Genomic DNA, 27,847 nt, shown 5'->3' on the forward strand with positions numbered 1-27,847 from the left:
GTATTTTATTATATAAAAATACATGAATTTACCAGGCTTTATTTGGATAGGTGTGTCAGTCTAAATAAACAGCAAGCATAAAATTTTAATGCTAAGACCGGCCGAACTAATGACAAATGTTCTGTATACATTCGTTTACCCCCTTCCCCCCAAGTATCTTGAACGCCTGGAGATCGTAATCAAGATAATTTCGCATAACAACCGCCTAATGTCCAATGCAAACTGCGGCAAATTTGTGGGCATCACGGTGGCTCATTGGGTAGCACTGTCGCCTCACAGCAAGAAGGTCCCGGGTTCGATCCCCGGGTCCGGGTCCTTTCTGTGTGGAGTTTGCATGTTCTCCCCGTGTCTGTGTGGGTTTCCTCCCGGAGCTCCGGTTTCCTCCCACAGTCCAAAGACCAGCAAGTGAGGTGAATTGGAGATACAAAATTGTCCATGACTGTGTTTGAGATTAAACTTGTGAACTGATGAATCTTGTGTAATGAGTAACTACCGTTTCAGTTATGAATGAAAGTGTGTAAAACATGACGTTAAAATCCTAATAAATATTTGACTTTGTGGTTAATCATTTAAAGCTGTGCCATGTGCCTGATGGGTTTGTAAATAGAGTATGTATGTATGTATGTATGTATGTATGTATGTATGACCTTTTTGGCGTTCCACATGCAAGGACGCGCGGACGTGCGACAGAAAGCTTTATCCGCTCGGGAACGCGCACTGGATAATGAGTCCGCTAGTTTAGCGATCTGGACCAGCTAGTTTAAAGTATTGTTCGTGCACATTTGCACATTTTATTTTAATATTTACTTGTGGATTAAAGCTGTAAACCTGGGGAGTGTATGCACTGCGGTTGAGTGTATAATTCTGTACCGATCACACTTTCTGTTGGAAAGGGAGCCGAGAGCAATCGGAGTGTTCGTTCGGATTTGGAGTTTGGGAACAACAACCTCGGCCTGAAGAAAACAAACACGCTTTTGGATTTAAAGTTGAAACAGTTGAAGGTTTTTGGTCAGCAGGAACGATTGTTGGATTATTGGTGAATCGTGCTAGAGCAGTTCCAGGCTTCATTCATCCGTGCGTTACATTTGGTGCTTTGTTGTGCTTTGTAGTAACATAAATCCGCTCTGTCGGAATAAATAAGCGCACATTTAAACGTGTCTCTGTTTTTTACACTGATCTGAATGTGCCAAATAATTTCCAGCATTTAATATTTCTAATATTAGTAATAATAATATATATATATATATAAAAAAACAAACAACCATTACAGGATCACCATGCGATCGTGTGAAAACAACTGAACAATGCAGCATCAATAACAGATGATCCTGACTCACAGCTGTTTATTTCCTAACATCTTATTTATCAGCCAACTAAATACCTTGGAGCGACCATGTCTTTCTTTAATTTTCGCAAAATATTCAAGTTGGGTCCTGAGAAGAAGAAAAAACAATATGATCACGTTCAGAGAGACGTGAATCCTGAAGAAACCTGGGAGATCCTGGGAGAATTAGGAGATGGAGCCTTTGGGAAGGTGTACAAGGTAAACAGTATTCACTACACCCTTAATACACAGTAATAACTGCAAAACAAATGTGTAGTTTATTACATTTGGCCTCTTGTTTTTTTTTTTATTTCTTGGCACACATTAAAATGGTTTCTACTGTTTTTTTATGTGGCTCTGTATTTATTTATTAGTGGTTACATTCATGACAGAAACAGTAGTTATTTGTTACACAAGATTTATCAGTTCAAGTTTAATCTCAAACACAGTCATGGACAATTTTGTACCTTCAATTTACCTCACTTGCATGTCTTTGGACTGTGGGAGGAAACCGGAGCGCCCGGAGGAAACCCACACAGACACGGGGAGAACATACAAACTCCACACAGAAAGGACCCAGACCGCTCCAGCAGGGGATTGAACCCAGGACCTTCTTGCTGTGCCGCTTACGTGGTTCTTCCTTCCACTGTTAATGGTTAATGGTTTTCACCATTGATTGCCCCTTTTCCAATCAAGATGCTGGTGCATACATATACACTTACATATTATAGTGCTAAAATGTACAATTGCTTGCTCCATGGGCAGTACCCTCAATAATGCACATTCTGTATCTTTACAGTGCATATTTATAAAATTATGTACCACATATTTAGTATTTACAGTACTGATCAAGTAACAAATTTTACTCGTGGGAATATGACACCCCTGCAGTTACTTTTAGTATTTGTAGACTGTAGAGTATGGCAATGCAATGCAACAAACTGCATATACAGGCTATGTTTTAATTAAAACTACCTTGCCTTAAAAAAGTTAATTAAAGATGTAAATCTGCGTATGACCTTATAACTGAAGAACAGAAACACAGAAGTCAGGTAAAGAAATACGCTCTTAAATGTTAATGTAAGGAAGTTGTGAACAGAAAGAAAGGCCGCACATACAAATAATAAAAAAAAAATGCAAAAAATAATTTTAGGTTACCCCTTTTGTATCAATGATGTATAAATAAAAATACTCATTTCTTTGAACAGTTAATTAGAACATATCCTACCTTGTTATTACAGTTTTAAAAAGCACATTGCATCCTATTGACCACATATTTTGTGTTTACCAGATTTGTTAATATGACCAAAGTCTATAGCAGTGGTAACTTCTATAGCGATACTGAAACAGTACAAATAAATTTTTTCCACCATAATTTTTTCATCATCCACATAGTTTTTTTTTGTTAGTCTTTTCTTCTTTTCTTTTTTCAGTTTCTTGTTTAACATTTAAAAAAAGCTGTCTGGATTCAACTTTTTAACTGTCCTCTTAATGCAGTGGTATGCATATACACTGATGAGCCAGAACATTAGTTCCAACCCTCAATAACGTGCTAACAATGCTGATTTCATAACAGCTGGGCTAATGATAGTTACTCGTAGTGCACTGTAAGACAATTCTGGACCTGCTGGTAATATCCTGGTACCAGATACCACAGGACTCCTTCAGATGTTTTGTAAAGTCCAATGTTTTTATGTAACACATCAGGGAAACATATCTGTTTTCATAGTGAGTGTCTAGTTGGATAATCTAAGCATGCCAAACTATGCAGATCTAGATTCACTTTCACTGTCAAATCATGTGATGTTTGACTTCAGATGCAAATGACTACTAACTCATAAATCTACTTAACTATGTGTGTGACAAATAAACCCTTGATTTGTATTGACTTGACCAGTTTTTTGAAGAATTGTTTTAAAACATATTAGTTAGTGAACTGGACATTTCTCCAGATAGTAAAGATTAGTGTTAGAACACAGTTTAAACAGCCAGCACATAAATTAACATGAATAAGTGGAAAGGCAGTATGTTTTTTTTTCTGCTGTAGGAAATAGTGCAGGATTTCCGTATAGGGTAGGAGAGTAAATTTGTTTAAAGCAAAGAAAGAGTTCCTGCTTGGTGCTTCATAAAGATTTAAAGTCAATGTGCTTAGTTTCCTGCTGGTAAGAGTGGTGAGAATGAATCAGAATCTAAGCTGACAACCTAAAATGTTCACCACCACCACCAATAAAACATATTTTAAATATGTGTGGTTTTGCAATGCCCTAAAATGTACACTCCTGTTTTATCATTTTTATACTTGTCTCAGATTGCACATTTTAAATATAGTGAGTTTGAACCGTGCATTATGTAAAAACCTTTTACTTACACACAGGTTTAAATATCTCATTTTTTGTGAGGTTTATTATTATACTTAAGACTGTCTAGATCAGTGAAATGAGAATTCAGAATAATTCAAAGGTCTGAGCAGAGAAAAGCACAAAGTCACACCACAGATCTCAGTTCATTCCATATGTAGAAAATATGAAACTATAGCCATACTGCCCAGGTCAGACCCCTTTCTAATCAGGGATGGCATTTGACACATAGGATGTTGTGGCTGCCACTGTCCCTTCTTGACTGAGTTGCAAAATATGTTTATATAACAGGCTGTGACTAAAGACATTTACTGGAAAAGTTTAAAGAAGAAGAAAAACACATCCCACAAACATATCTTTGCTTAAAAATAATTTGCATGTAACTTGGAGGCTCTACACTAAAGTAGCAGAAATTCTTGTTGTCTGATGACGTCAAATTAGCCTTACTATTCACTAAACACGATTCCCACTGTGAGATTCAGTAGTGTCTTGCTATGAGGAGGTTTTTTAAGCTCTAGACACTGATTGTGTGGTCAAGATTGATAGGAAAATAAATGGTGCACCTACAGAGTTTTACAAACTTAGACTGCGAAATACATGTCACATATTTAAATAGTCAAAGGCTGCATGGTTTCATTTAGGCAGATGTGATAATAAATATGTAATAAACTAGCAAACTTTGACCTTGGTATTTTACTGCTGATTTGGTTCTGCTGTTTATTCTTCCTTCAGATTCTAGAATTCTTGGTTGTGAGGCAAGAGTGCTGTCCACCGAGCCACCATACCGCCCTATTACTATGCTTGTAGAAATGTTTGTAATTTTGGATTTGGTTATTTTTAGCCAGCAACTTTGCATATGAATAAACACAATCAAACATACAGCCATACTGAACAGAAGTATAAAAGCTGCTCTACCACCAAGCTTCTACAGCTATGCTCCTGAGCAACAAAGCTTATCTGATAACTGGCAAACAAATCAAGTTAACAGAACATCACTGGCGATTGGTAAATAGGGGATGGATAAATTGGTCTGTACTTGGTTGCAACACTTACAACTGCTAAACAATGTCTCTGAATGCAACACTGGCATCCACACACAAGCCGGCATTGGTGAAAGTGGTATACAACACAGTGCCATTGGTCGTTGTAGCTGTACAAACACATTCTGGGAAATTATGAATCACATTTTTTTAATATCTGTCCATCAGATGCCAAGAGATCACTAGAGGAAATACAGAGTGCTGGCTGGTCTTTGGCTATTTCTCAAGGTTTAGTCTGGGCCTCTGAGTTTCTTTGAAAAGAAATCTAAATTCTAGGGAATTGTGTACTATCAGCTTTGTGACTACAGTTTGGTTAAGGCCCCTTCCTGTCTGTTTTCTTCTGTTTTGTTTTATATAGATGTTATACTGTTGTCTGTTGTTTATTCTACATATTTCCTTTTTGCCTTTGTTCCTCTCTCCCTCTAGTAGCCTTTTCCCTACTTACCTGGCTGTCAAAATAACTTGCCTGGCTAAATTAAAGGTTAAATAAAACACTAAAAGATCACAGTAATTGCTTAGTGTAGCATTAGTGTACTTAACCCATTTCAATTAAGTTAAAATGTAAATAGACACGGCAGCTAATGCTTGTATAGTCTTATCAGATGAGTGTTGTAGACTGTAAATTAAAAGTGCTTAAACATAATGTGTCAATATTAAAGGTTATTTCTTATCCACTTTGTTAATATTTGCCATTATAACAGGGCAAACAGTTCCTGGGTCTGGTGTTTTTCTAATTCTGTATGAAGCTCTAATTACTGAAATTATTTTTTATTTTTTAGGCCCAGAACAAACAGTCTGGCATTTTGGCAGCAGCAAAGGTGATTGACACTAAAACCGAAGAGGAACTGGAGGATTATATGGTGGAGATCGACATACTGGCATCATGTGACCATTTCAACATTGTGAAGCTCCTGGATGCTTTCTACTATGAGACTAAGCTCTGGGTGAGTACACACAACGTGTCTATTAACATGCACGGCATTAGCCCAGTGTAAAAAATAATGGTTAAACAACATTCTTACATTAAATTTGAGTGATTCTTATCATTCCATGTAAATATTAGAATTGTGGTAAAAATAAACTACATTGTATAACTTAACTATGGTATAAGGTGCTGTTCATTGCCTGGAGTGCCATATATGTTTAGATGTGTTGGGACGTATTTGACTTGTTTTTGGTCTCATGTCACACAAGTAGGGCAGTGGTAGCTCAGTGGTTATTGTACTGGATTAGTGATCAGAAGATTGCTGGTTCATACCCCACCGCTGGCAAATTGCCACTGTTGGGTTCTTGAGCAAGGCTCTTAACCCTCAATTGCTTGCATTGCATTGGAGAAAAAAAGTTAATAAAGCTTGATCTATTTTATTTTAGTCCTGAAAAAGTTTACACACCAGTCAAGTTACAGATACGGATAATTAGCTGTTTCTGAGATGATATGTGTTAAATTACAATTGAAAATAATTTAAATGTTTGTCTGCACTTTGACAAACATTAATTCTTTAAATAAAGTTATTTAATGAGCAACAGTTAAGTTTCTCCTTTCTGTCAGGCACAGATTTTAAAAGGGGCCTTAAAAACCTGGACCAACACGACAAAACAATCAGTAAAACTCCCAAGAATCAATTTGTATTTAGATTTTTATATCCTTTATACTTAGATAACGTAAATAAAACTTGCTAGATAGTGCACAACTAATGTACTAATGTGGGAATATTTAGTTGATGTTTTTAGAGCGAGGTTGGTACACACAGTACAGTATTGTATGCAGTCCATTGTCAGAAGAGGCCAGCTGTAATGACTCAGTTATTATATTACTGCCCTACCTGTCCTCCCCTGCCTACGTCCTTTCTTTTCATTTTCCCCTAAAACATGGGCGTGTAATGTTGCAGTAGGTGTGCAGGTTGTTATGAGGCTCAGAGGTTCACCGAGAGATATGCTCACACACTCAGGATTCTGCTTCCTTATGAAGTATTAAACAGACCTGTCATGTAAACGTGTGGATTATATATTTACATTTATTACTATTTGCAGCCATGGTTCAAAAGTCTAGTGTGGGTCATAAATAAATACAGTTGTGTATTAAATAAATACAACTTGGGTGTGGAGAAACTCCAGTGACCTGCTTTTACGCTATAAATCACCTTAAGGATGAATTGAAGTGTTGGTTGTGAACCAGGCCTTTTCATTCTACAGTACTGTCTGACCTTACAATTGCTAGTTAACTGAATGGGCCAGTCCATCACAGGGCAGACACACAAACACACAAACACACACACACACACACACACACACACACATATACACAAAGTCACACTTAGGGCAGATTTAAGTTGCTCCATTAAGCTTGACTGCATGTCTTAGAATTTGTGAGAGGAAACCAGAGCACCTGGAGGAAACCCACACAGAAAGAACCTTAGCCAACCAACTGGCTGGGGAATTAAACCCAGGCCCTTTTTTATGTGAGGCGGCAGCACTGACCACTGTGACCCTGTGCCGCCCTTTGTACTTAACATTATAAATAAAAAGTATGTCTTTATATGCAGAAAAAGTTGTTGACAACTATAGCTTTGAGGTATTTAGTGTAAGAAATAGTTTGCTTTTTGCAGCATTGTGGTTTACTTTTACCTCATTCTTCAAGGTTTAGACAGTCCCTCCAACAGACCTGCAGTTACAAAATTCTTCAAGTCAGGACTTAGTTAAACCATACAAGCACCTTCACATATTCTTACCAATCATTCTTAAAATGTTTGGCTTTATTTTTGGGGCAGTTGTCTTGTTGAAACATCAGTATTTACTTTCTTGTCTGATGGGCTAAAATTCCTGTCCTGTATTCTGGTACATCTTTTATATTGATACATCTGAAATCCATTAAGTTTGGGGTTCAGTGTGTATTGTCCTGTGTTGTCTTTGCTTAGAGTAGTTAAAAATAAGGAGAAATAGTTGAATTGCTACTTCCTTCTAATTCCTTTGTTTGTGTGTGTAACAGTCTGTAAAGTTTATAACCTGAGACAGGCGGTAGATTTGATCAAACATTAACAGGATGTAATGGCCTGAATGGCTCCTATGGAACTGTTCCGCTGGACAGGAAACCAAAGGCCTGCCATCTTTGGCTGTGCTAGTGTATGAAAGTTCTCTCTGGTTCACTGTGTTACTGTACGCTATTGTGTAGCGTAATCGACACTCCGCCCATAATAAAACAACAGAATTGCCCTGGTAGGTGTGATTGTTTAGAGTGTGGCTGCTTTGTTGCTTTGTTAAGCAATGAGATAAAACACCACATTGTTGGCGTCTTTTTTGTGTATCTTTAAGGAAATAGTTGATTAATAATCAATATTATTATTGACAATAAGGCAGATACTGCTGGTATTGTGGGTTCTTTAGGTCCTTCAGATTTGCTACACCTGTCAAGAACATGCGGGAGGGAATTGGTTACTTTATTATCCCTAAGTGAAAACTCGCCATGTTTCTTTTCTATATGTCAATTTTTAGCAGCTGATCAGTAATATATTATTTATCCTTTATAAAAAGATAAACAAAAATCAAAACACCAATAAACCAAGGCATTAGAACCACCTGCCAAATGTTTTTAAAGCAGCTCTAGTATCTGGTACCAGGACATTACCAGAAGGTCTTTAAATGTCTGAACATTGTGAGGTTTTGCTTTGTGTTGACTCTGTATGAGCTCCATTGTTGTGCAGATTTAGATAAAAAAAACTAATCCCCTTAGTTTTTAACAAGGATAAGACCTGAACTCTGAAAGAAATTCTTGAATTCTTTAGCTAACAAGCTTGAATATGATTATAATTATACTGGTGGAAATTAAGCTCTTGAGAGCAATGTAAGAGTGTTTTGTACTGATGGAGGTATGCCTTTCATTTTATTTTAGATTCTGATTGAATTCTGTGGTGGAGGTGCGGTGGATGCTGTAATGTTGGGTAAGTAACACCAGCACTGCATTTACAAAGACATATTTGGCATCCATTTAACTATTGACTGAATGTAAGTCAGTAAAATCATGTATCAATCAATCAAAAAACGAGCTTCATTCATTCATGTCCAGAATCCAGCACTACAGTGACAATTTCAGATATTATATTATCAGAACGTTTGACCTTTTTCATTGTTACTGCCAGCTGTATGCCCAGTGATTTCACTGCAATTCAAACCAGGATCATGATTGTGCATTGATTGTGTTTATTATTATACATAGCAATTAAATATAGCAATTAAAGGTCAGCAGTATATATTATATATAGCAATTAAATATAGCAATTAAAGGTCTATAGTATAGATGTACAGTCTGCAAATCCATTAGTAACAGATTATGAACCACTTGGTTAAAACCCTATTTTAGGTACCTGGTACCTGGACAATTAAAAGATTCCAGTTTAGAATCACCTCTAAAATTTGGATTTTAATTTAGAACCACCTCTACTTAACACAGTGTTAAAATATATATTAAAGTAAGTTTTTAGATTGGGGATTTAGTTTAGAAGTGCTAATTTTGGATTAGAACCACCTTTACCCAACACTGGGTCAAAAACTTACTTAAATGTATCATGTTCACATAGGTTTTGTGTAGCAGTTCTGAATTAGGATCAGGCAACTATCTGTACCAGTCATAGCTTTAGCCAAACTGTAGCAGAAATGACATCCATGAACTGATCATTTTCAAAAAAAATGACAAAAAGGTTTACAAAAATGTTGGTAGACACTGTTTTATATTAAGTAATTTCTTTATATTATTTTCAAAATGTGTGAAAATGTTTTCATTTTGTGCACTTTATATGTAATTTATATGTATTTTTGTTGGATGTAGAGCTGGAAAGGCCGCTGACAGAGCCACAGATCAGAGTGGTGTGTAAACAGACTCTGGAGGCTTTGGTCTACCTTCATGAAAACAAAGTCATCCATCGAGACTTGAAGGCTGGAAACATTCTGATTACACTGGACGGGGACGTCAAACTTGGTACTGTGTGAAAACAAGCGGAAATATAATTCAATTCTGAAGTGAAGCAAAACTAATACATTTAACACTGTCAGAGTGTTATTAGAAATAGTATTGTTTAAACAAACGTCCATAAAAAATACCAACTTAATCGTTTATATTAATTCATACCATTATACCTAATCTTTTTGAATGCTATAGCAGCTGTTTGACATGCTAATATATAGAAAATATCCTTCTTCCCCCAAGTTCCTCTTGGAAAATGAACAGGTTATGTTATCCTCCTTTACCCAGCCAAGAATTGCTTCAAACGTCCCTACTTTTTGCATTTTCCCCCACTTTTGCTCCAAATCTAGTCGTGTTTGATTACTCAAGAGCATTTTGCTTCCATATTTTACATGAGCTCCCCTAACTTTGCTACCATTAACCCAATGTGTTTTTGGGATTGATGATGTAACATGACTGTGGAATTGCAGATCTCCCAAGGTTACTCCTAATACAAAATATAGCCTTCATTAGATGAAGATAATTAAAATATGCAGTATATATGAGCCTAATGAAAGTACTGCAGGAACTACTGGTGATGAAGTAGATCATTAGAGTGCATGACGACATGCTCGCTGTTCTACTGGTGCACTTTTCATACCAATAAAATCCTACCAAGTGACTGTAACGAGCTTTAAAAGATAACATAGAATCATCTGATGAGATAGCTTCTGTTTGTGCTGGAATTGCTGCTGATTCGGCTGTTTTAATATTATTGATGACACCCTCAGAAAATGGGTTTGTGTACATTGAATGAGCTGTTCCAATTAGGTTTCATCCTCGTTCTTGGTGCTTTTACAATTTAAACAAAAGGCCCGGCTGTAGTGCCCAGTGTGCCGATGCACTAATAAGCGTGACACAGCATGCCAGAGAGAGGGAGACTTTTGCATGTCAAATTTAGGAAACTATCTGAAGCATCTTGAGTAGTTTAGGTAAATGTGTGATATCAGTGATTTGCATACAAGCAGGCCAGTTCAGTACACACTATATGGTCTAATGTGTGGAGGATGTCAACGCCCTATTATATGTATAAATTATATGTGTAAACTGGTGAAAAAATAAATGAATTATATACTCCCAATTATATGACTGTACCTCTGCACACAAATTAAGGTTCATAAAGGCATGGTTAGATGCGTTTTGTGTAGAGAAACTCTAGTGGTTTGCACAGAGCCGTGACTTCTACTTTATTATATACATTTGGGGTGAATCAGAATGGCAAATGTGAATCAGGCCTTCTTGTCTAACATTAGTGCTGTGTTGACACAGACGAAAATCTTGGAGAAAGCCTTTTCATAGAAGTGGGGGCCCACCTTCTTTACAGAAAACAAACTTTTGTTTGTTGTTTATTTGCTGAATAAACTAATAGGGAAATACAAAATGTGGCAAAAAGTTGTGGAATATTTAATATTTAGGGTTTTTTTCTTTTTAATATGTCAAAGTTAGCAAACAGTTTCCTAGAGACACCTGAAAAAGTGCTGCTACACTAAGTGAGTTTCCTGTAAAAATTAAAAAAGTGGACCAAAGAAAGAGCAGGTTGCCAACAAAGGAGCTGGCAAGTCTGAAACTGTGATAGATAGAAACACTTTCACCTGGAGCAAACTGACACTCAGCAAGGCGCTGACACTTTAATTATTTGCGCCTTCATTCCACATCTGTCAGCCATATTTGTGAAGGCAGAAGAACATTATTCTTATGCCCATGGCCAGTGATCTCGTTACACGTGTACTTGTTGTACTTTTCATTCTAAAACTAGGGTAAATACGTCATAGTTACATGAGTGATTCCATGTGATCTACTAGCACCCTAAAACAAAACTGTATAACTGCCTGGTGTCCTGTGTTTTTATCTGATGCCAGACCCACCACAAACCTAGTTTGGATGAAGTGGTTACTGAGGATTCAAAACAAAGACAAACAAAGCCAAGTTATATAAATGCTGATTTTAACCCAGAATCACAGCATTCGATCATGTGACTGAAATCCACTAGTGCAGGACTAGTATTTACACTGTCTGTGTCAACAGCATTTAATTGCATTGTAATAATGTGAACCAGTAATCAGTTTACTCTTTGTATTTTGACTGCTGACCATGTGCTTGTTGGACAGCTCATTTCACAAACAAATCATATTAAAATAGGGTAAGCTCCATGTGATCTATATAGCTATGACAGCAGCAGCCAGTCTACTGAGAAGACTTCTGGACACTGGGTACTTTCTTGGTCAAGAAAGCCTCAATTGATGTTCCAGTTCATTGCAAAGCTGTTCTGTAGGGCTGAGGCTTTGTGCACAGGGGCACATTCATGATGGAACTGTAAATTTCCTTTGATTTATTAATTAAAGTGTGTTGTGGTTAAAACACATACATTCAATAATTAGAAGGGTGCCCCAATACTTTTGTCGATATAGCGTATGTGACTGGTACACACAGATGCTATTTACTTGTTATTTGAATATTATTTATTCCGAAAAAACTCCCAGACTTGATCTAATCTCTCTCACTACATTTTTCTCTAGCCGATTTTGGAGTGTCTGCCAAAAACACTAAAACCATCCAGAGACGAGACTCTTTCATTGGAACGCCATACTGGTGAGATGCTAAACCGTAATTACAGGCTGGAAATTTTCATGTTTTCTTATACAGTCTTACTAATCTGGTTTCCTTTCTGTCCTATTTTACTCTGGAATGTTATCACACCCCCACACGCAGGATGGCGCCAGAAGTGGTGATGTGCGAGACGTCAAAGGACAGGCCGTATGACTACAAGGCAGATATCTGGTCCCTTGGCGTAACCCTAATTGAGCTGGCACAGATCGAGCCACCCAATCATGAAATGAACCCCATGCGGGTGCTGCTGAAGATCGCCAAGGCCGATCCACCCACCCTCATGCAGCCCTCTAAATGGTAGGACAGACTACGAGTACCTGATAGTAGTATTTGGGCTTTGGTTTGTTTAATACAGTTTGTTTAATACAGTAAAAACAAGAACCTGTAATTTTTTCATTATCTTGAGTCTTTATTTCCATGTTTTCACTGATCAACTTAATTATTTTGTAAATATAAACAAATTTATAATTTGATGCCTGAAACATAGGAAAAAATTTGGACAGAGTCACGTTTATTGCTGTGTTTCATTACCTTTTCTATTAATTACACTTAATTATTTGGGAATTAAGAACACTATTTTTTACTGTTTTGCAAGTGCAGATTCTTGCTTGATACAATACTTTAGTTCCTCTAAAGTGGTCTTCATTATCTATTTTTTTCCTTATGATACATTTTCAATAGGTGACAGATCTGGATTGCAGGCAGGCCAGACAAGCACACACACACACATGTTTACAAAGTAATGCTGTTGAATCATATAAACAATGAGGCCTGGAATTAATAGACTTCCCGGAAAAAGACAGTGCCATGATGGCAGCAAATGTCACTCTAAAATTCTCATTTGCTGTGGGCACTGGACTTACCATGATAGATGTTGGCTTTTGTACTGTCACTAATAACAATCAGGATGGTCCTTTATTTTGGCACAGAGAACTCACCATCCATTTATACCAAAAACAATACAAAACAGAAACTCATTCTGTACAGAAATAATGTATGGCTTTCTCTTCACATAATAGACTTTCAGGTTACATTTCTTTATGTGGCGGTTGAATGAGTTAAGTGACAACGGTTTCCAGAGTGCTTCTGAGCCCACGTGGCTATTTATAAGCCGCTTGAGAGCTTGAAATTCACGCACGTTTAACAGTAGTTTCTGGCCTTATCCTTCGAATTCCCCTGAATCTTTTTACAATATTATGTGTGGTAGATGGTGAAATACCTAAATTACTTTCCATCTTATGTTGGGAAATATTCTTTTTAAACTGGTTGACAGTTCTCCAATGAAGTCGTTTGAGGAATCGAATTTTCTGTTTCTCTAGGTCTTCAGAGTTCAGTGACTTTCTGAAACATTCTCTGGATAAGAACGTGGACAACAGATGGAGTGCACCGCAGCTCCTTCAGGTGAGTTTACTTGAGGTTTAGAAATGAAACATCACAATTGGAAACCACACTAAATGACTAGTATGTGGACACCCCTCGTGATTATTAAATTCATGGACTTTAGCCACACTGGCTGTTTAATTGATTACAGAAAACAAGTACTGCACTATGTTTCCAACTTTGTGGCAACAGTTTGGCCCCTCTCCTGGCCAGTGAGGTTATTGTGCAAGCAGCAGAATTCTCCTGAGTGCATAGGGAAAAATAGGCCACAAGAACAGAAGTCTGAGAAGTCTGTTTAGTTTTTTTTAAGGATGCAGTATATGATTAAAAGTATGTGGACACATGACTATGAGCTTAATTGACGTCATTTTCATCATGTATTAATATGGAGTTGCCTCCCTTTTCAGCTGGAACTGCCTTTACTGTCCTGCAAATACTTTTCAAGGTTTTGGAGTGTGTTTGTGAGCATTTATGCCCCCTTAATGAAAAGGCCAGACACATATGTTATTAAACAAGAAGGCCTGGCTCACAGTTGACATTCCAGTTGACCCTCAAGGTGTTCATTGTGGTTAACTCCTGTCTTTATGGACTTTATTTGCTTTGTGCCCAGGAGCACAGATATGCTGGACTGTAGATGGGCCTTTTCTGAAACATTTTGTTTATTGCATATGCATCAGGTGCTTACAATGAATCGGCATGTTGATTTAGCTGCCTGTAAGACCCCTGTGTTCATCCTTACACTTCTACGTCAGCAAAAGAGCTTTCCTTAGGCTTAAAGCAGCCCTGGCTTGAGCAACACGTTCCCTCACACGAGTCAACACACACACACACAAACACACACACACACACACACACACTCATTTACTCACTCACATGCACATAATGTTCTGCTTCAGCTACTGTGTACATACAGCAGGATTGTATAGCAGATAAAATGGACTAACAATGTCTAACTGGAGGATTTTTATATGGAGCTCGCTATATTAAAAAAGTTGCATGTTTTTAGATCTGTTATTGATTATGTGCAGAGGGGGGTGATCAAACCCCAGAAGGTAAGACTGGGCTTTATGTTAAAAATAAAACATGGTGATGTATTTAAATGTAATGGCATGTGGTGTTGGAAACAGTTGTGTACTTTGCCTAGTAGAGTAGTTTGTACTGCTTTAAAGGTAATTTGGTTAGTAACGATGTTGGCTCTGTTTAAACAAAGCAATGAGATATGAAATACAGGATAATTTGAATATTAATACATTAAAATGATTAAAAGGAATAAATGGAAGTGACACTTAAGCTTATTGGGGCTCTTGTCACTGTTGCATTCATTTTGCTTTGATTTGCTCTTGTGTTTAGCATCAATTTGTGAACAGCATTACTGATAACAAATCAATTAGAGAGCTGATAGCTGAGGCTAAAGCTGAAGTCACAGAGGAGATCGAGGAGTCCAAGGAGGAAGAAGAGGACGAGGATCACGAAGCACATATGGTAAGAGTGTTTCAGGATGTTGAGAAATATCATCTTTTTAACTGTAAAACACCTTGTTAATCTGGCTTCTTACTTAATTACGCACTCACTCTCTTACTTACATAGTTACATGTAGCAGGCTAAAGTTTCTCCGAAAGCGAGGCCTGAAGCACTGTCAATGCTTTTTGTCCTGAATCCATCCAGGTAGCAGTTTTTGTCATTTTAACCCGCTGGATTCACAGGCTGATGTTCTTTTAACTGACCACAAAATAGCAGTAGGTGCAATATTCTTACAGAGTTTCATTAGTGCTACATGATGCTACTATAGTTTTAAGAAACTGTTTTGCTGTTTGTTGCAACACAGAGGCAGTGTGGGGACTTTGCTTTGGTGATGAACCCTCTGGCACTTTGTATGCAGTCTAACAGATTATAATAAATTTTTGTGCAAATAATAGCAGGCACACAGTAGATAGAGAAACATATCAGGTTAAATGTAATTTTAAAAGCTATCCTTTTTTAAACTACATTGGTTTAAATGGACCAATTTTTATGTGCCAGTCTAGGATTAGGCAAAACTGACACGTGCATGTACATGGCATAAAATAAACCACTCATCTGTTGTGCTATGGTCAGATGTAAATTTAATATATTCTAAACAACAACAACACTTTTTTGTGTTGTGAATTTAATTTTTAGTGGATTTAATTGCCTTTTTATTTTTTTTACCATAAATCCACATTTAATTACCTGTAAAAATGGCAATCATATCCTTTCACAATCAATAAACCAATTCACAATACAATAAAGTGGGCAAAACACAAGAAGTCTGGATACCTTGTCTATATTGTTTAGAAAACCATATTTAATGTGTTCCTACTCTCTTTTCTTAGTGCTTTTCCTGTGACAAAAATAAAACCATGGTGCAATCATGCATCAGATTAATACCTGCCATTCAGTTCTTTCTATTAACACATGCAGTTTCTGTTTCAGAAATAATAAATCACATAATGAGTGATAAATTATCTTTTATCTTATCATTAATTTCATTCATCTTTTCATTAATTTATCATTAATTATCTTATCATTAATTTTATTATCTTTGGATCATGTTAGTAAATCAACATTTTTTTAAATGATATTATTAAGTTTGCACATGCAACATAATTCCAGCACTGTTGTTTATATTCCAGCTGCTTCGTGGACACAAGCGTGCCTCATCTGATGCCAGCATTGTGAGCTCTGAGGACGAGAAGCTTCCCCAGTCACCATCCACCTTGGAAGTCGTTCCAGAGAAAATTGAAGAGATTGCCACTCCCACAACCCCAGATGTGGAACTTATTACTAACAAGACAGCTATACCTGAAATCCCCAAAACAGATGTGAACCACATCCAGGAAGCTCCAGAACCTGTCCAGGAACCTGCAAAGGTACCAAGTCCAAGTGTAAAAACTCAGGAACCAAAAGATGATGAAAAAATTGTAGAAACTACTAAAGAACATATCAAACCAGAAGTGGTAAAAGACAAAATACAACCAGCACCAAAAGAAGAAATGATGCTGGACAGGCCTGAAATTGTAACTGTAACTCAAGAAAATGATTCATTGGTGAAGGAAGAGCCTGTCCCTGAGAAGGCAGTACCGGAGGAACCTGTTAAAGACATTGAGGTTACAGTCACTGTGCCTGAGAAGATAATTACACCTCCAACTTCTCCAGTAAACGATGCGGAAAAGACAAACGTTGAGGATGAGAAGTCTGCAGAAAGCCCAACAAAGCCCAGATTTCAGAAGAAAGACTCAGCAACAGAAAGAAACAGTCTAGATCTAAACTTGTCTATCTCCAGCTTTATGAGTAAATCTAAGGAGGCTGGATCAATGTCCATACAGGTGAGCGGTCTTACTAAAGAAGATAAGGGGGAAGGGGTTAAGTAGCCAAATGTGTCACAATAACTTTAATTTAACATCAGCAAATGTACGGCTAATGAAGTGGAACTTCTTCTTGTGGCCAAAAAGAAGCAGCCCGCACCAGTTGGCTATATTTGACTCTAAAACTCTGATTTTTCCACAGGATAAAAAACGACAAAAGAAGACCCTGAAAAAAACTCGCAAGTTCATGGTGGATGGAGTGGAGGTTAGCGTAACGACGTCAAAGATCGTCACAGATAACGACACCAAAAATGAAGAGATGAGATTCCTAAGGTGAGCTGTCAACCAATCAGTGTTGTTTTTATTCCTACACATAGTACACTATATGGACAAAAGTATCTGTACACTAGACCATCAGGGGTGGCACGGAGGCTCAGTGGGTAGCACTGTCACCTCACAGCAAGAAGGTCCTGGGTTCGATCCCCAGGTGGGGTGGTCTGGGTTCTTTCTGTGTGAAGTTTGCATGTTCTCCCCGTGTCTGCGTGGGTTTCCTCTGGGTGCTCCTGTTTTCTTCCAAAGACATGCAAGTGAGGTGAACTGGAGATACAAAATTGTCCATGACTGTGTTTGATATAACCTTGTGAACTGATGAATCTTGTGTAATGAGTAACTACCGTTTCTGTCATGAATGTAACCAAAGTGTAAAACATGATGTTAAAATCCTAATAAACAAACAAACATATCAGAATATCAGAATAAATTTGTTTAGAAGGATTAATATGACCATATTAATCACCATTACTGCCACAACAGCCTCCGCTTTTTTAAAAAGGCTCTCTTTTTTTAAGAGTGTGGGTCCATTCTGTTTAAAGATTCACAAGGTTAGAAGAACTAACTTGCAATTGATGTTCTAATTCACTCCAAAAGTGTTTAATAGGGTTGGGGTCAGGGTTTAGTGCAGGCCACTGGACTTCTGGAACTAATCAAACCAAGTCTGTTTAGGCATTAAATAAATAACTGATTCAGTTTGCATTTAATGAAGCAGTTTTGCATTCTAAGTGATTTTTGTTGTAAGATCTCCAAGCCAAGACCAGTGATGTCATCGCTTTCTGTGGTTGCCACACAGCACCACTGTCCTTAGACCTGAGTTCAAACCTTGCCTCTATAGTCCTTCCTCTGTGATCTGTTGGGACCCTGTCCAGGGTGTATCCCTTCCATGTGCTCAGTGTTTCTGGGTGGGAACCCTGATCAGGATCAAGCTGTTATTAAAATGAATGAATGATTAAATTACAAAACAAACAATAACCTTTAAATGATACATAAAGCTCAAGGAATTTATGACATTTGACTGGTCTCAGGACGGGAAATGTGGGAAGTATGTGGTTGCTAAATTGTACTTCCTGTCTGCGTGCTGAAGTATATCCTGTTAAGCAGTCTAGGATGTCCTCCAAAAGCATTTTCGGGTAAGATTTCATGCAAAGCTGGAAGGTTTTTCAACTTCAGAGGCTGGAGAAAATAATGAAAACAGTTAATAATATTTTAATATAAAAGAGCAGTGAGGTGGTTGTTATTAAACCCCATTTCTGGAAACAGCGGGATGTTTTGTAAAGTGCAGTAAAAATAAGAATCTGTTGTCTGTTAGTTCTCTTTAAAGTACAAACAAATAATGTAATGTTTTCAGTTAAACTTAATTGCATTCTGTACATTTAAACATTTTAAATTTGCAAAGTTTATAGGATATTTAATTTGCATAAGTAGTAGTTTCTCAACACTAAATTGCAAATTATTTAGGTCTTTTACCATCTACTGTGCATGCTATTGTGAACAGATGCAGGAAATCTGAAGAGATCTCAGTCCATGTAGTTCAAGGCCAGAAACAACTGTTGAATGTGTTTGACTCTTAAGCCCTTAGATTGCATTGCATAAGAACCAGTTCTGTAATTAATGATGCCACATGGGCTCATTTTGTCCACCTTCTGTAATTCTGTGTATTTTCATCCTGACACCCTGCTTGTTTGATTTTGTCTAGACGTCAGGAGCTGAGAGAGTTGCGGTTGTTGCAGAAAGAGGAGCAAAGAGCCCAACAGCAGCTCAGCAACAAACTACAGCAGCAGAGAGAGCAGACCTACAAACGCTTCGAGCAGGAGACCACGGTCAGTACAAGAGTCCAGAACTACTCAGCTTCCACTGAGATCACCGTCCCTATAATCACTATATACACAGTGTGATCTGATATTACTTATTAGTAGTCTTCATCAGATCTGACCCTTGGCTTAAGCAAAATGAATACACCACATGGCCAAAAGTATGTGGACACCTATTTTAATATGTTTTACTCGCATCCATTGCCACATATAAAATTATACTGACTTACCGGGTTGAGTCCACCACTAGGGCGATCCAGATTAGAGTTAGCAAAGCTGGTTGGGTACTCAACAGACACGATTGTCCATGTCTAAAAGAAAGAAGCCCAATGCAAATTCACCTCCTTGCCATTGCAACACAAATCCAATGATCTATGTGTGTATTGTGTTTCTTCATCCACATTAAAGCTTTTTGTAAGAATTTAGCAGCCGTTCAGTAATTTTGCTAAAACAGCATAGTTTGTCACCCTAATATTTCTTTCTGTATTGGCGCTTCACTAAATGTTCACTTACTCACTTTCTTAATCGCTTATCCAATTGGGGGGTGGGGGGGCTCCAGTCTATCGCAGGGCAGACACACACCCACACACACCCATTCGGCAATTCGGTGTCTCCAATTAACCTGACTGCATGTTTTTGGACTGTGGGAGGACGCGGACCCGGACCGCCTCGCCTGGGGATCAAACCCAGGGCCTTCTTGCTGTGAGGCGACAGTGCTACCCACCGAGCCACCATGCCGCCCGCTTTACTAAATGTACATCTTATATGACTCAGCTCAGAGTGTTACAATCTTTCATATGCAAGTTAATAATTTATGGAATAAATTAATATTTTATGGTCCAGTTACTAAGTGTTACTTAGTAAAAATCAATTAATTCATTACAACAATTAAAATTAATGACTATATCTATAAGAATGGCTATATCTTTAAGTTTATGATTTGTGGGTCATCGTCAAAACGTGTAGATTTCTTTCAGTACGGCACTGGACTTAGAGAAGCTTTTATGGATACAGATATTAAAGACTACATCCTCTCGTTTCTCAGAGTAAGAAGCGGCAGTACGATACAGAAGTGGAGAACATGGAGCGCCAGCAGAAGCAAACTATCGAGCGACTAGAACAGGAGCACACCACCCACCTCCGCGACGAAGCCAAGAGAATCAAGGGCGAGCAGGACAAAGAGCTCTCCAAGTTTCAAAACATGCTGAAAAATCGCAAGAAAGAGGTATTAAAGTTTCTTAAATTGCAGTACAGTTCTGCTTTATTTTGATAAAGGTCACAATGAGTCTGACGCCTTTGAACATGAGGCAGTAACACAGTCTGGACAGCAAGCCAGTTTATCAAAGGGCAACTTACACTTACTCATTTAGTTGGCCACACCTAGGGGCAATTTAGAGTAGTTCACCTTCTGCATGTTTTTATGAGGTGGGAGGAGTAACTAGAGGAAACCCACACAGACAATTTAGATAAAACTTTTTGCATTTGTTTGATGCTTCTATTTAAATGATGGATATGTGGTACGATTACTTTGCCCAAAAGATGAGATAAGATAGACTTTATTGTCATTGTAGTTATATAAGAAACATTGTTTGTTAGCTCTCAGTGAGACCAGCAGCAATAATAAAATAAAAATTAGATCATAAAAAAATATAAAACAAATATATATTTTAAAAAATATGACTAGGTGCAACACAAAAATTATTGTAAGATAAGTTATGGGAAATATGAAGTATGTATATGGTGATATGAATATATCCACAGGGTTTAAATAGTGCAAAACAAAACAGCGTAACTGGCATCACAGTGGAAAAAAAAACATAATAATAATGATTATTGCTCAAATTGTATTGATTTATGTAGGGAATGTAAAGTAATCTGTGCATTTAATAGCAGCTTGGGGAGGATGGGGTACAATACAGTTTGGTTTGCTGTCTTCATCATCTATGGATGTGTGTGTGTGTGGGTGGGTGTGTGTGTGTCCGAGGAAGCTGTTCTTAAGTCTGTTTGTGCATTTGTGCAAAATATTGCTTACTGACAATTGCTACGAATTTCCACAGATATTAATTTTTATTATAATATAATAATTTTCATATCACGCAATATAGATACTTAATCATTTCTAATGTTAAAATTAAAGTTACAGTAGCTGAAATGGTTGAAAGCAAAGATCCTAAGCTTTGAACAGTGCCTCAGGTATCTGTGCGACCCAAAATTCTCCATATATGCTGTAAATATACATTTCTATCTGTCTCTGTTCAGGAACAGGAGTTCTTGCAGAAACAGCAGCTGGAACTGGATAGCAGTCTGAAGAAGATCATCCAGCAGCACAAGCTCGAGCTGGCAACTGTGGAGAGAGACTGCCTTAACCACAAACAGCAGCTGCTCCGAGGTGAGCTGTAGAAACCTTAGTGCTGAGGTTCCTTCAGATACATTAGCACATGGGCTCTCAACTGTAGGGTCAGGATTGTAATTGGGGACGTCTGAGATGTAGAATGGGTCATAGAGGATTATTTTCAAACCATTAGTATAAAGGTCTAGGCAAATACATGTATAAAATATAATTTAATTAATAATAAAGTTTTTAGCATGGCTTTATTTTGTTAGCTTAGGCACCTCTCACACCAGTTCATGTTTTGGTATTAACTAAGAAAATACTTACAGAGTGAGGAGTGGGTTTGTCTAAAGTTGAGCCATTGGCCAAAAAAATGTAAAAAAAAAAAGTTTTTAGCATATATTGTTACTTATTGAAAGATTTTATATTGCAAACATTAGTGCTTCATGGGAGATGAACTCAAAATTCAGTGTGTCACTGTGGAAAATATAGAAATGAAAGTTTTCTGCCAGGCATTTTTAACAGCTCTGTTGAAATGTAAGGCTGACAAAGTCGCATAAATACATTATATTACCAAGTATGTGGACACTTGAGCATGTGCCTGTTGTAAATCCATTTCCAAAACCATGGTTATTAATATAAACCCCTTTGCGTCTGTAACAGCCTCCATTCTTCTTGAAATGGGAAACTTCAGCAGCTTTGCTGGTTTTAAGTCTAGTAAATCCTCTTTGTTGTGAGTTAATGCCTGTCATGTGGTTTTCACACATTGGGGATCAGAGCAGCTGTCGCCTACATTCATAGAAATGTGCTCTGGGTACTTCCGAATATTCTGTAGACAGAGTTGCAAGGGTCATGTGATCAATAAAGCAATAAATGTTGGCTTTATTACTTAAACATTCTGATGCTGCATGTATATATGTAATAATACTTTTAGGAATTTGATTGGTTGTGTATTTTGTGTCAAGACAAGTAATGTTTACATCCCAAGCTAATGCTGTTAGCATATTACGGTGTTTACAACTAGACCTAATAATGCAGTTAGCATATTACATTAATGCTGCATTCCAAACTGTACACAGCTCCTCCCACTAGGGGTCCCACTAGATCCCATCAGGATCTTCTTGCTATAATAGTTTTACTGCTATGTAATAGCATGTCACATTTATTTCCTCTTATTGGGAAGTTGCTATAAAACCTTTAAACAGTTTTGATAGCGCCACAAATATTACCTTCGACTGGGCGACATCTAGCGGTCACAATTGGGAGTGCATGCAGCAGACAAATTGGCCACCAAGTCTGCTGGGTAGAAAAAGGCCGAAATAAGTGGGTGGGGTCTTGAAACGCTGTGCATGGACCCTGGTTAGCAGACCGAGGCATCTGTGCTCGTCCACAGAAGTGCGAAACCACCGAAGCATGGGCGAAAAAGGGACTGCGCACATGTCTGAAGGGGTGTGGCGCAGGCAAATATACCCTCCTTAAACACTACAAATACAAATATGTATATATGAGAAAATGCATATATACATATATAATATATATTATTATTATTATTATTATTATCTGTTACATGGAGGTTGCAAGTTCAATCCCTGATATTGCCGCAGAAGCTGCGTGCTGATTGGCACAACTAGTTAAAATTTTAACTAGTTAAAATCTAGTTAAAATTTATGGCCATTTATTTTCAGTGTAAAAGCATGACATGGAGCAAATGTATGCAAATTTGCCTTTACACAGTTTTGTGACAAATCTCTGTGATTGGTCTCAGTAGATCAAATAGACCAATCTTATGCCATAAGTGTCCCACATCATTCTGACTGCCATCTTACATATTTCTTCTGAGTTCTATTAAAACCTTAAACATATAGTTAAGCATCTGGTAGCTCCTGTGAATAGACAGTTAGAGCTTGTTAATCTGTTCAGTAACATGAATCAGGAACGCTAAGGAAAATTCCCAAATAAAGTGACATTTCTTCTTCTGTTTGTTGAAGTGAAGTTTTGTTGAAGTAATGCTGTGAGATGTACAGAATATTCAGAAATTGCTTTAATAATTTTTATCAGAAGTATATGTTGGCAGGTGATCTATTATCTGCAATTTGCATGGCATACTGTAGCTGCCGCTTGACTAACCTGATTTGCTTACAGCAAGGGAGGCAGCAATGTGGGAGCTGGAGGAGCGCCACCTCCAAGAGAAACACCAACTCCACAAACAGCAACTCAAAGACCAGTACTTCATGCAGAGACACCAGCTGCTCAAGAGACATGAAAAGGTATGATCGCTGTTGTAAAATCACTCACCTTATTGTGTAGCTTGGAAATTTATATGTTCAGTCTCTGTTATCATGAATAACTACCACATAGATGCGTTTTATAAGTATAGAAATACGGACTGTGGCTAAAACACCTAAACGTAATGGTTAGGAGGGGTGTCCACATACTTTTGAGCATATACTTTAACTGTAATTTTTACTAACAATGTTGGAGGAGAGCATCTCCATTTTGTGTACAATTGCAATAGCAAATATTTAACCCCCACTCATCTTAAAAGGTACACAGTATGGACAAAAGTATTGGGACACACCTCCTAATTACTGAATTGTAAAATCAAGTACCTGGCCATTCAGTCTGCCTTTACAAACATTTTTGAAAGAGCGGGTTGATCTAAAGAGCTTACTGAATTTGAGCATGGTACTGAAATAGGATGCCACCACTGTAACAAATCAGTTTGTGAAATGTTTTTCCTCCTAGATATTCCACCATCAACTGTGAGTGGTTTTATTGAAAAGTGAATGCGTTTAGGATGCACAGCAACAAAGCTGTGAAGTGGCAGACCACTCAATAACTACAGAGTTCTAAACCTCCTTAGAATTTTGAGAGGTGGTTCTAATATTAGGGCTAATCAGTGTACACTGTGTGTTTGTTTTATAAAAGGAAATGGAGCAGATGTACAGGTACAACCAGAGACTCGTGGAGGAAATGAAGACAAAGCAGACCCAGGAAAAAGCACGACTGCCTAAGATCCAGCGCCAAGACGCCAAGACACGCATGGCCATGTACAAGAAAAGTTTGCGTATCACCTCTGCAGTGGGAACCCCTGAACAGGAGAGGGAGAAGATCAAACAGGTTAGAGGTCAATTTTTGCATTTATTTATACCTGATGTCGCCCAATGCATTAGTAGTATATGGACTATTACCTCAGACAGTAAGTTCAACATGTTTGTTGTTCAGAGTTAAATATGGAACACTTGTGTACCTAAAAACTATGAACGTTTTTTGCAAAATAGGAATTTTGTATAACATTTGGACTTTACATTTTTAAATTTTAGTTTACTACAGTCCCTTTGATTCACTGTTTCAAAATCCTCTCTACATAATCAACAGTATCTACATCAGGATGCATGCCTTTTACCTGTTTTGAGATGTTAAAACAATACATTTAACCCTTCCTTCTCCAAACAGAGCAATCTGAACAATTGCCCAAGTCTTCTAATTTGTTTAAATGCTCATGTGCACATTTAAAAACTTTCTGTGGGGGTGTAGATTTATGGTCATGGGAATCCAGCACCAAATCTAATTCACAAATTCTAATACTTATTCACAATTAGAGCCACTTCAGTCAGGCTTGTTTTAGCAGTGGGAGGAAACCTGACGTCAGGTCCTCAGGATGTGTTACTATGCTGCTGTTCAGAAACCATTCGTTCTACCAGCTACACCACAATGCCACTATGGAAATCAGTGTCTGTAGTCATTGAAGTCTTGTGGTCAAATGCTTGTGTATTATTTTAGAGCACTGGTATTATTGATGTGGCTTGTCAGTATATCTCTGTGGCAATTATTATACTGTGTCTATTAATATTTTTGTGTGGTATAGTTTGCAGCACAGGAGGAGAAGAGGCAAAAGAACGAGAGGCTTCATCAACTTCAGAAACATGAAAATCAGATGAGAGACCTGCAACTGCAGTGTGATGCCAATATCAGAGAGCTGCAGCAGTTACAGGTATAAACACTTTCAGTACCGGGGCTTTACCCCAGGTTTTATAGAAGGTTTAGACATACACGAATATTATTAAAATGGTTCAGTACATGTAAACTAAGTACCTTACAATTAAATAAATTTTTGTTACAAATATACAGTGCTTTAAAAAAATATGTTACTTTTATTATATATACATTTGATGGCTACAAGTGTGTGATATACGTGTGTATTATTAGACATAGTTGTTTCAGCCATAGCTATGCTTTTAACTGTGTGGCAATAGGGAAAGGCTCTTACCCCTTTTCACATAGCAAGGTCCATAAAGACATGATTTGATGAGCTTGATGTGAAGGAACTTTAGCTTCCTGTACAGAGCCTTGAATTCAATCCCATTACTCATCCTTGGGATGAACTGGACCATCATATATGATTCTTGTAAAAAGCCTCCCCAGAAAATTAGAGGCCAGTTGTTATAGCCACAAAGTAAAATTTCATAATAATGCCCATATATTTGGATGTTCTGCCATATACTGTGTACAATATTATAAGTAGTATACATATCATTGCACGGCCTATACTTATGCAAATGTATTTCTTTGTTCATGGCTCAGAATGAAAAGTGCCATCTGCTGATTGAACATGAAACAGAAAAGCTGAAGGAGCTGGATGAGGAGCACAGTGCCGAGCTAAAGGACTGGAGAGAAAAACTGAGACCCAGGAAAAAGGTATGATACAAGACCTGCTGTAGAATCTCACCTGCCTTTAGTTTCTGCAAAGAGTTTTGTATGTTCTTCCTTGGGGTGTCTTGGGGTTCTTTTGCATACGCCAGTCCGCCCCCCCCCCCCCCCCCCCCCCCCCCAAAAACCATAGATGGTAGAGCGGCTGCTCTTAATTAACACTAGTTGTGAATGAGTGAGTGTGTGATGGATTAGAATCCGGTCCGTGGTCCATGGTATTTCTGCAATGCTCACAGTGTTTTTGATTTGGCTCTGAAACCACTGCAGCCCTGTTTAGAATAAAGTGAGATTTTTAACCAAATATACAAAGCCAACAGCATCCTGTGATCAAAATATGATGAAAAATAAAGGAAGATTAACACACATTGTAAATGAAAAGTAATAGTTATAGCTCTAGTCAACATGCTTGTATGTATCAATACATTTTCTTTATTCAAATTCATTCAGTTCTATACACATCACCCCATCAGTTCCGATCAAACTGACACATTCAGACAGTACTTTCATGTGTGTGATCTCATCACTTCTTTTCTAACAGTAGTAAATAAATATTCACTCTTGTCATGTGTGTGTGTTTTGTGTGTGTGTATAGGCACTGGAAGAGGAGTTTGCTAGAAAGGTTCAGGAACAGGAGGTCTTTTTCAAGATGACCGGAGAGTCCGAGTGCCTTAATCCTTCTGCCCCGAGCCGAATCTCCAAGTTTTACCCTGTCCCCACTGTACAGTCCACCGGGTTTTAACACACACTTAAACAAAAGTACTGCGCAAGTTGGCACAACCGTACCGAAACCCAGCTGAGCAATGCAAATATATTTATATTGCTTAATTATACAGCCACAAACTATACAGTGCACACACACACCTTGTGACTGATTAACATGACTGAACATTTGCTGCCTTCCCCCTCTAAAACAATCAGGTTTAAAAGGGGGGGGGGGGGAGGGGCACTTTAAAGGGCTATAGAACCTTAACTTTTCTTGTAGAAGAAGTGAGTTGTCTATGTTACAAGCACATAATGGCTAAGGAATTGATTATATTTAGAATTTTAAATATAATTCAATATATTACATTAAATTAATAAGCCAGTAGTTGTAGTCATTGGTTGAATTAGAGGCTTTAGTCATACTAGTTAAATTAACTAGCAGTAGGCAACCACTCACAGTAGAGTGGTGCATATAGAACAGCACAGTGACGCTCTGTGTGTGTACTTTTTAAATTGAATTTGTCAGCTTTCTGTCTTTGTATAGCTGGCCTGGTCAACTGTAATTGCTGTTGTTGTAAAAAAAATATTAAATACCAACGTGAGTAGGCTGTACAAGTGCACACAACTGTACCATAGAGTGTAAAAACATTTCTCCTGAGAAACAACTGGAACTGTGTAAAATGCATCATCATTGGACCCTCATTGGGTACATTTATACAATCTCTGATGTTATGAATCACACAGACAAACAGACAAACATAGCATTGTTGAAAACTATAGTGCCATCTGTGTAGTTTAATTGTGAAGGAACAAGTCAGTGGTTTTTAATGGGTTTGGCTCCTTGGGTTTTTAGAAACAAACATTTTGGAAAAGGTCTGTTTTGTTTCTGTATGACAGTGCTGCTGTGCATAGAATAAAGAAATGTTTGTTGTAGA

At 37.7% G+C, this 27,847-nt stretch overlaps 1 protein-coding gene across 1 annotated transcript; it reads left to right on the plus strand.

Annotated features, from left to right (window-relative positions):
- Positions 1 to 1,393: 1,393 nt before the first annotated feature.
- On the plus strand, positions 1,394 to 27,295 carry slkb (STE20-like kinase b). The gene is made up of 18 exons (XM_063009346.1): positions 1,394 to 1,543; positions 5,501 to 5,665; positions 8,608 to 8,656; positions 9,541 to 9,690; positions 12,231 to 12,303; positions 12,424 to 12,618; positions 13,641 to 13,722; positions 15,052 to 15,183; positions 16,353 to 17,045; positions 17,227 to 17,357; positions 19,054 to 19,177; positions 20,214 to 20,393; positions 21,428 to 21,557; positions 23,643 to 23,767; positions 24,429 to 24,620; positions 25,369 to 25,494; positions 26,085 to 26,198; positions 26,803 to 27,295. Exons 1-18 carry the CDS (start codon positions 1,394 to 1,396, stop codon positions 26,947 to 26,949), a joined length of 2,958 nt encoding a protein of 985 aa, XP_062865416.1. The 3' UTR covers positions 26,950 to 27,295.
- Positions 27,296 to 27,847: the final 552 nt, after the last annotated feature.

The sequence above is a fragment of the Trichomycterus rosablanca genome, chromosome 15 (genome assembly GCF_030014385.1).
Source record: "Trichomycterus rosablanca isolate fTriRos1 chromosome 15, fTriRos1.hap1, whole genome shotgun sequence".
Lineage (NCBI taxonomy): Eukaryota > Metazoa > Chordata > Actinopteri > Siluriformes > Trichomycteridae > Trichomycterus > Trichomycterus rosablanca.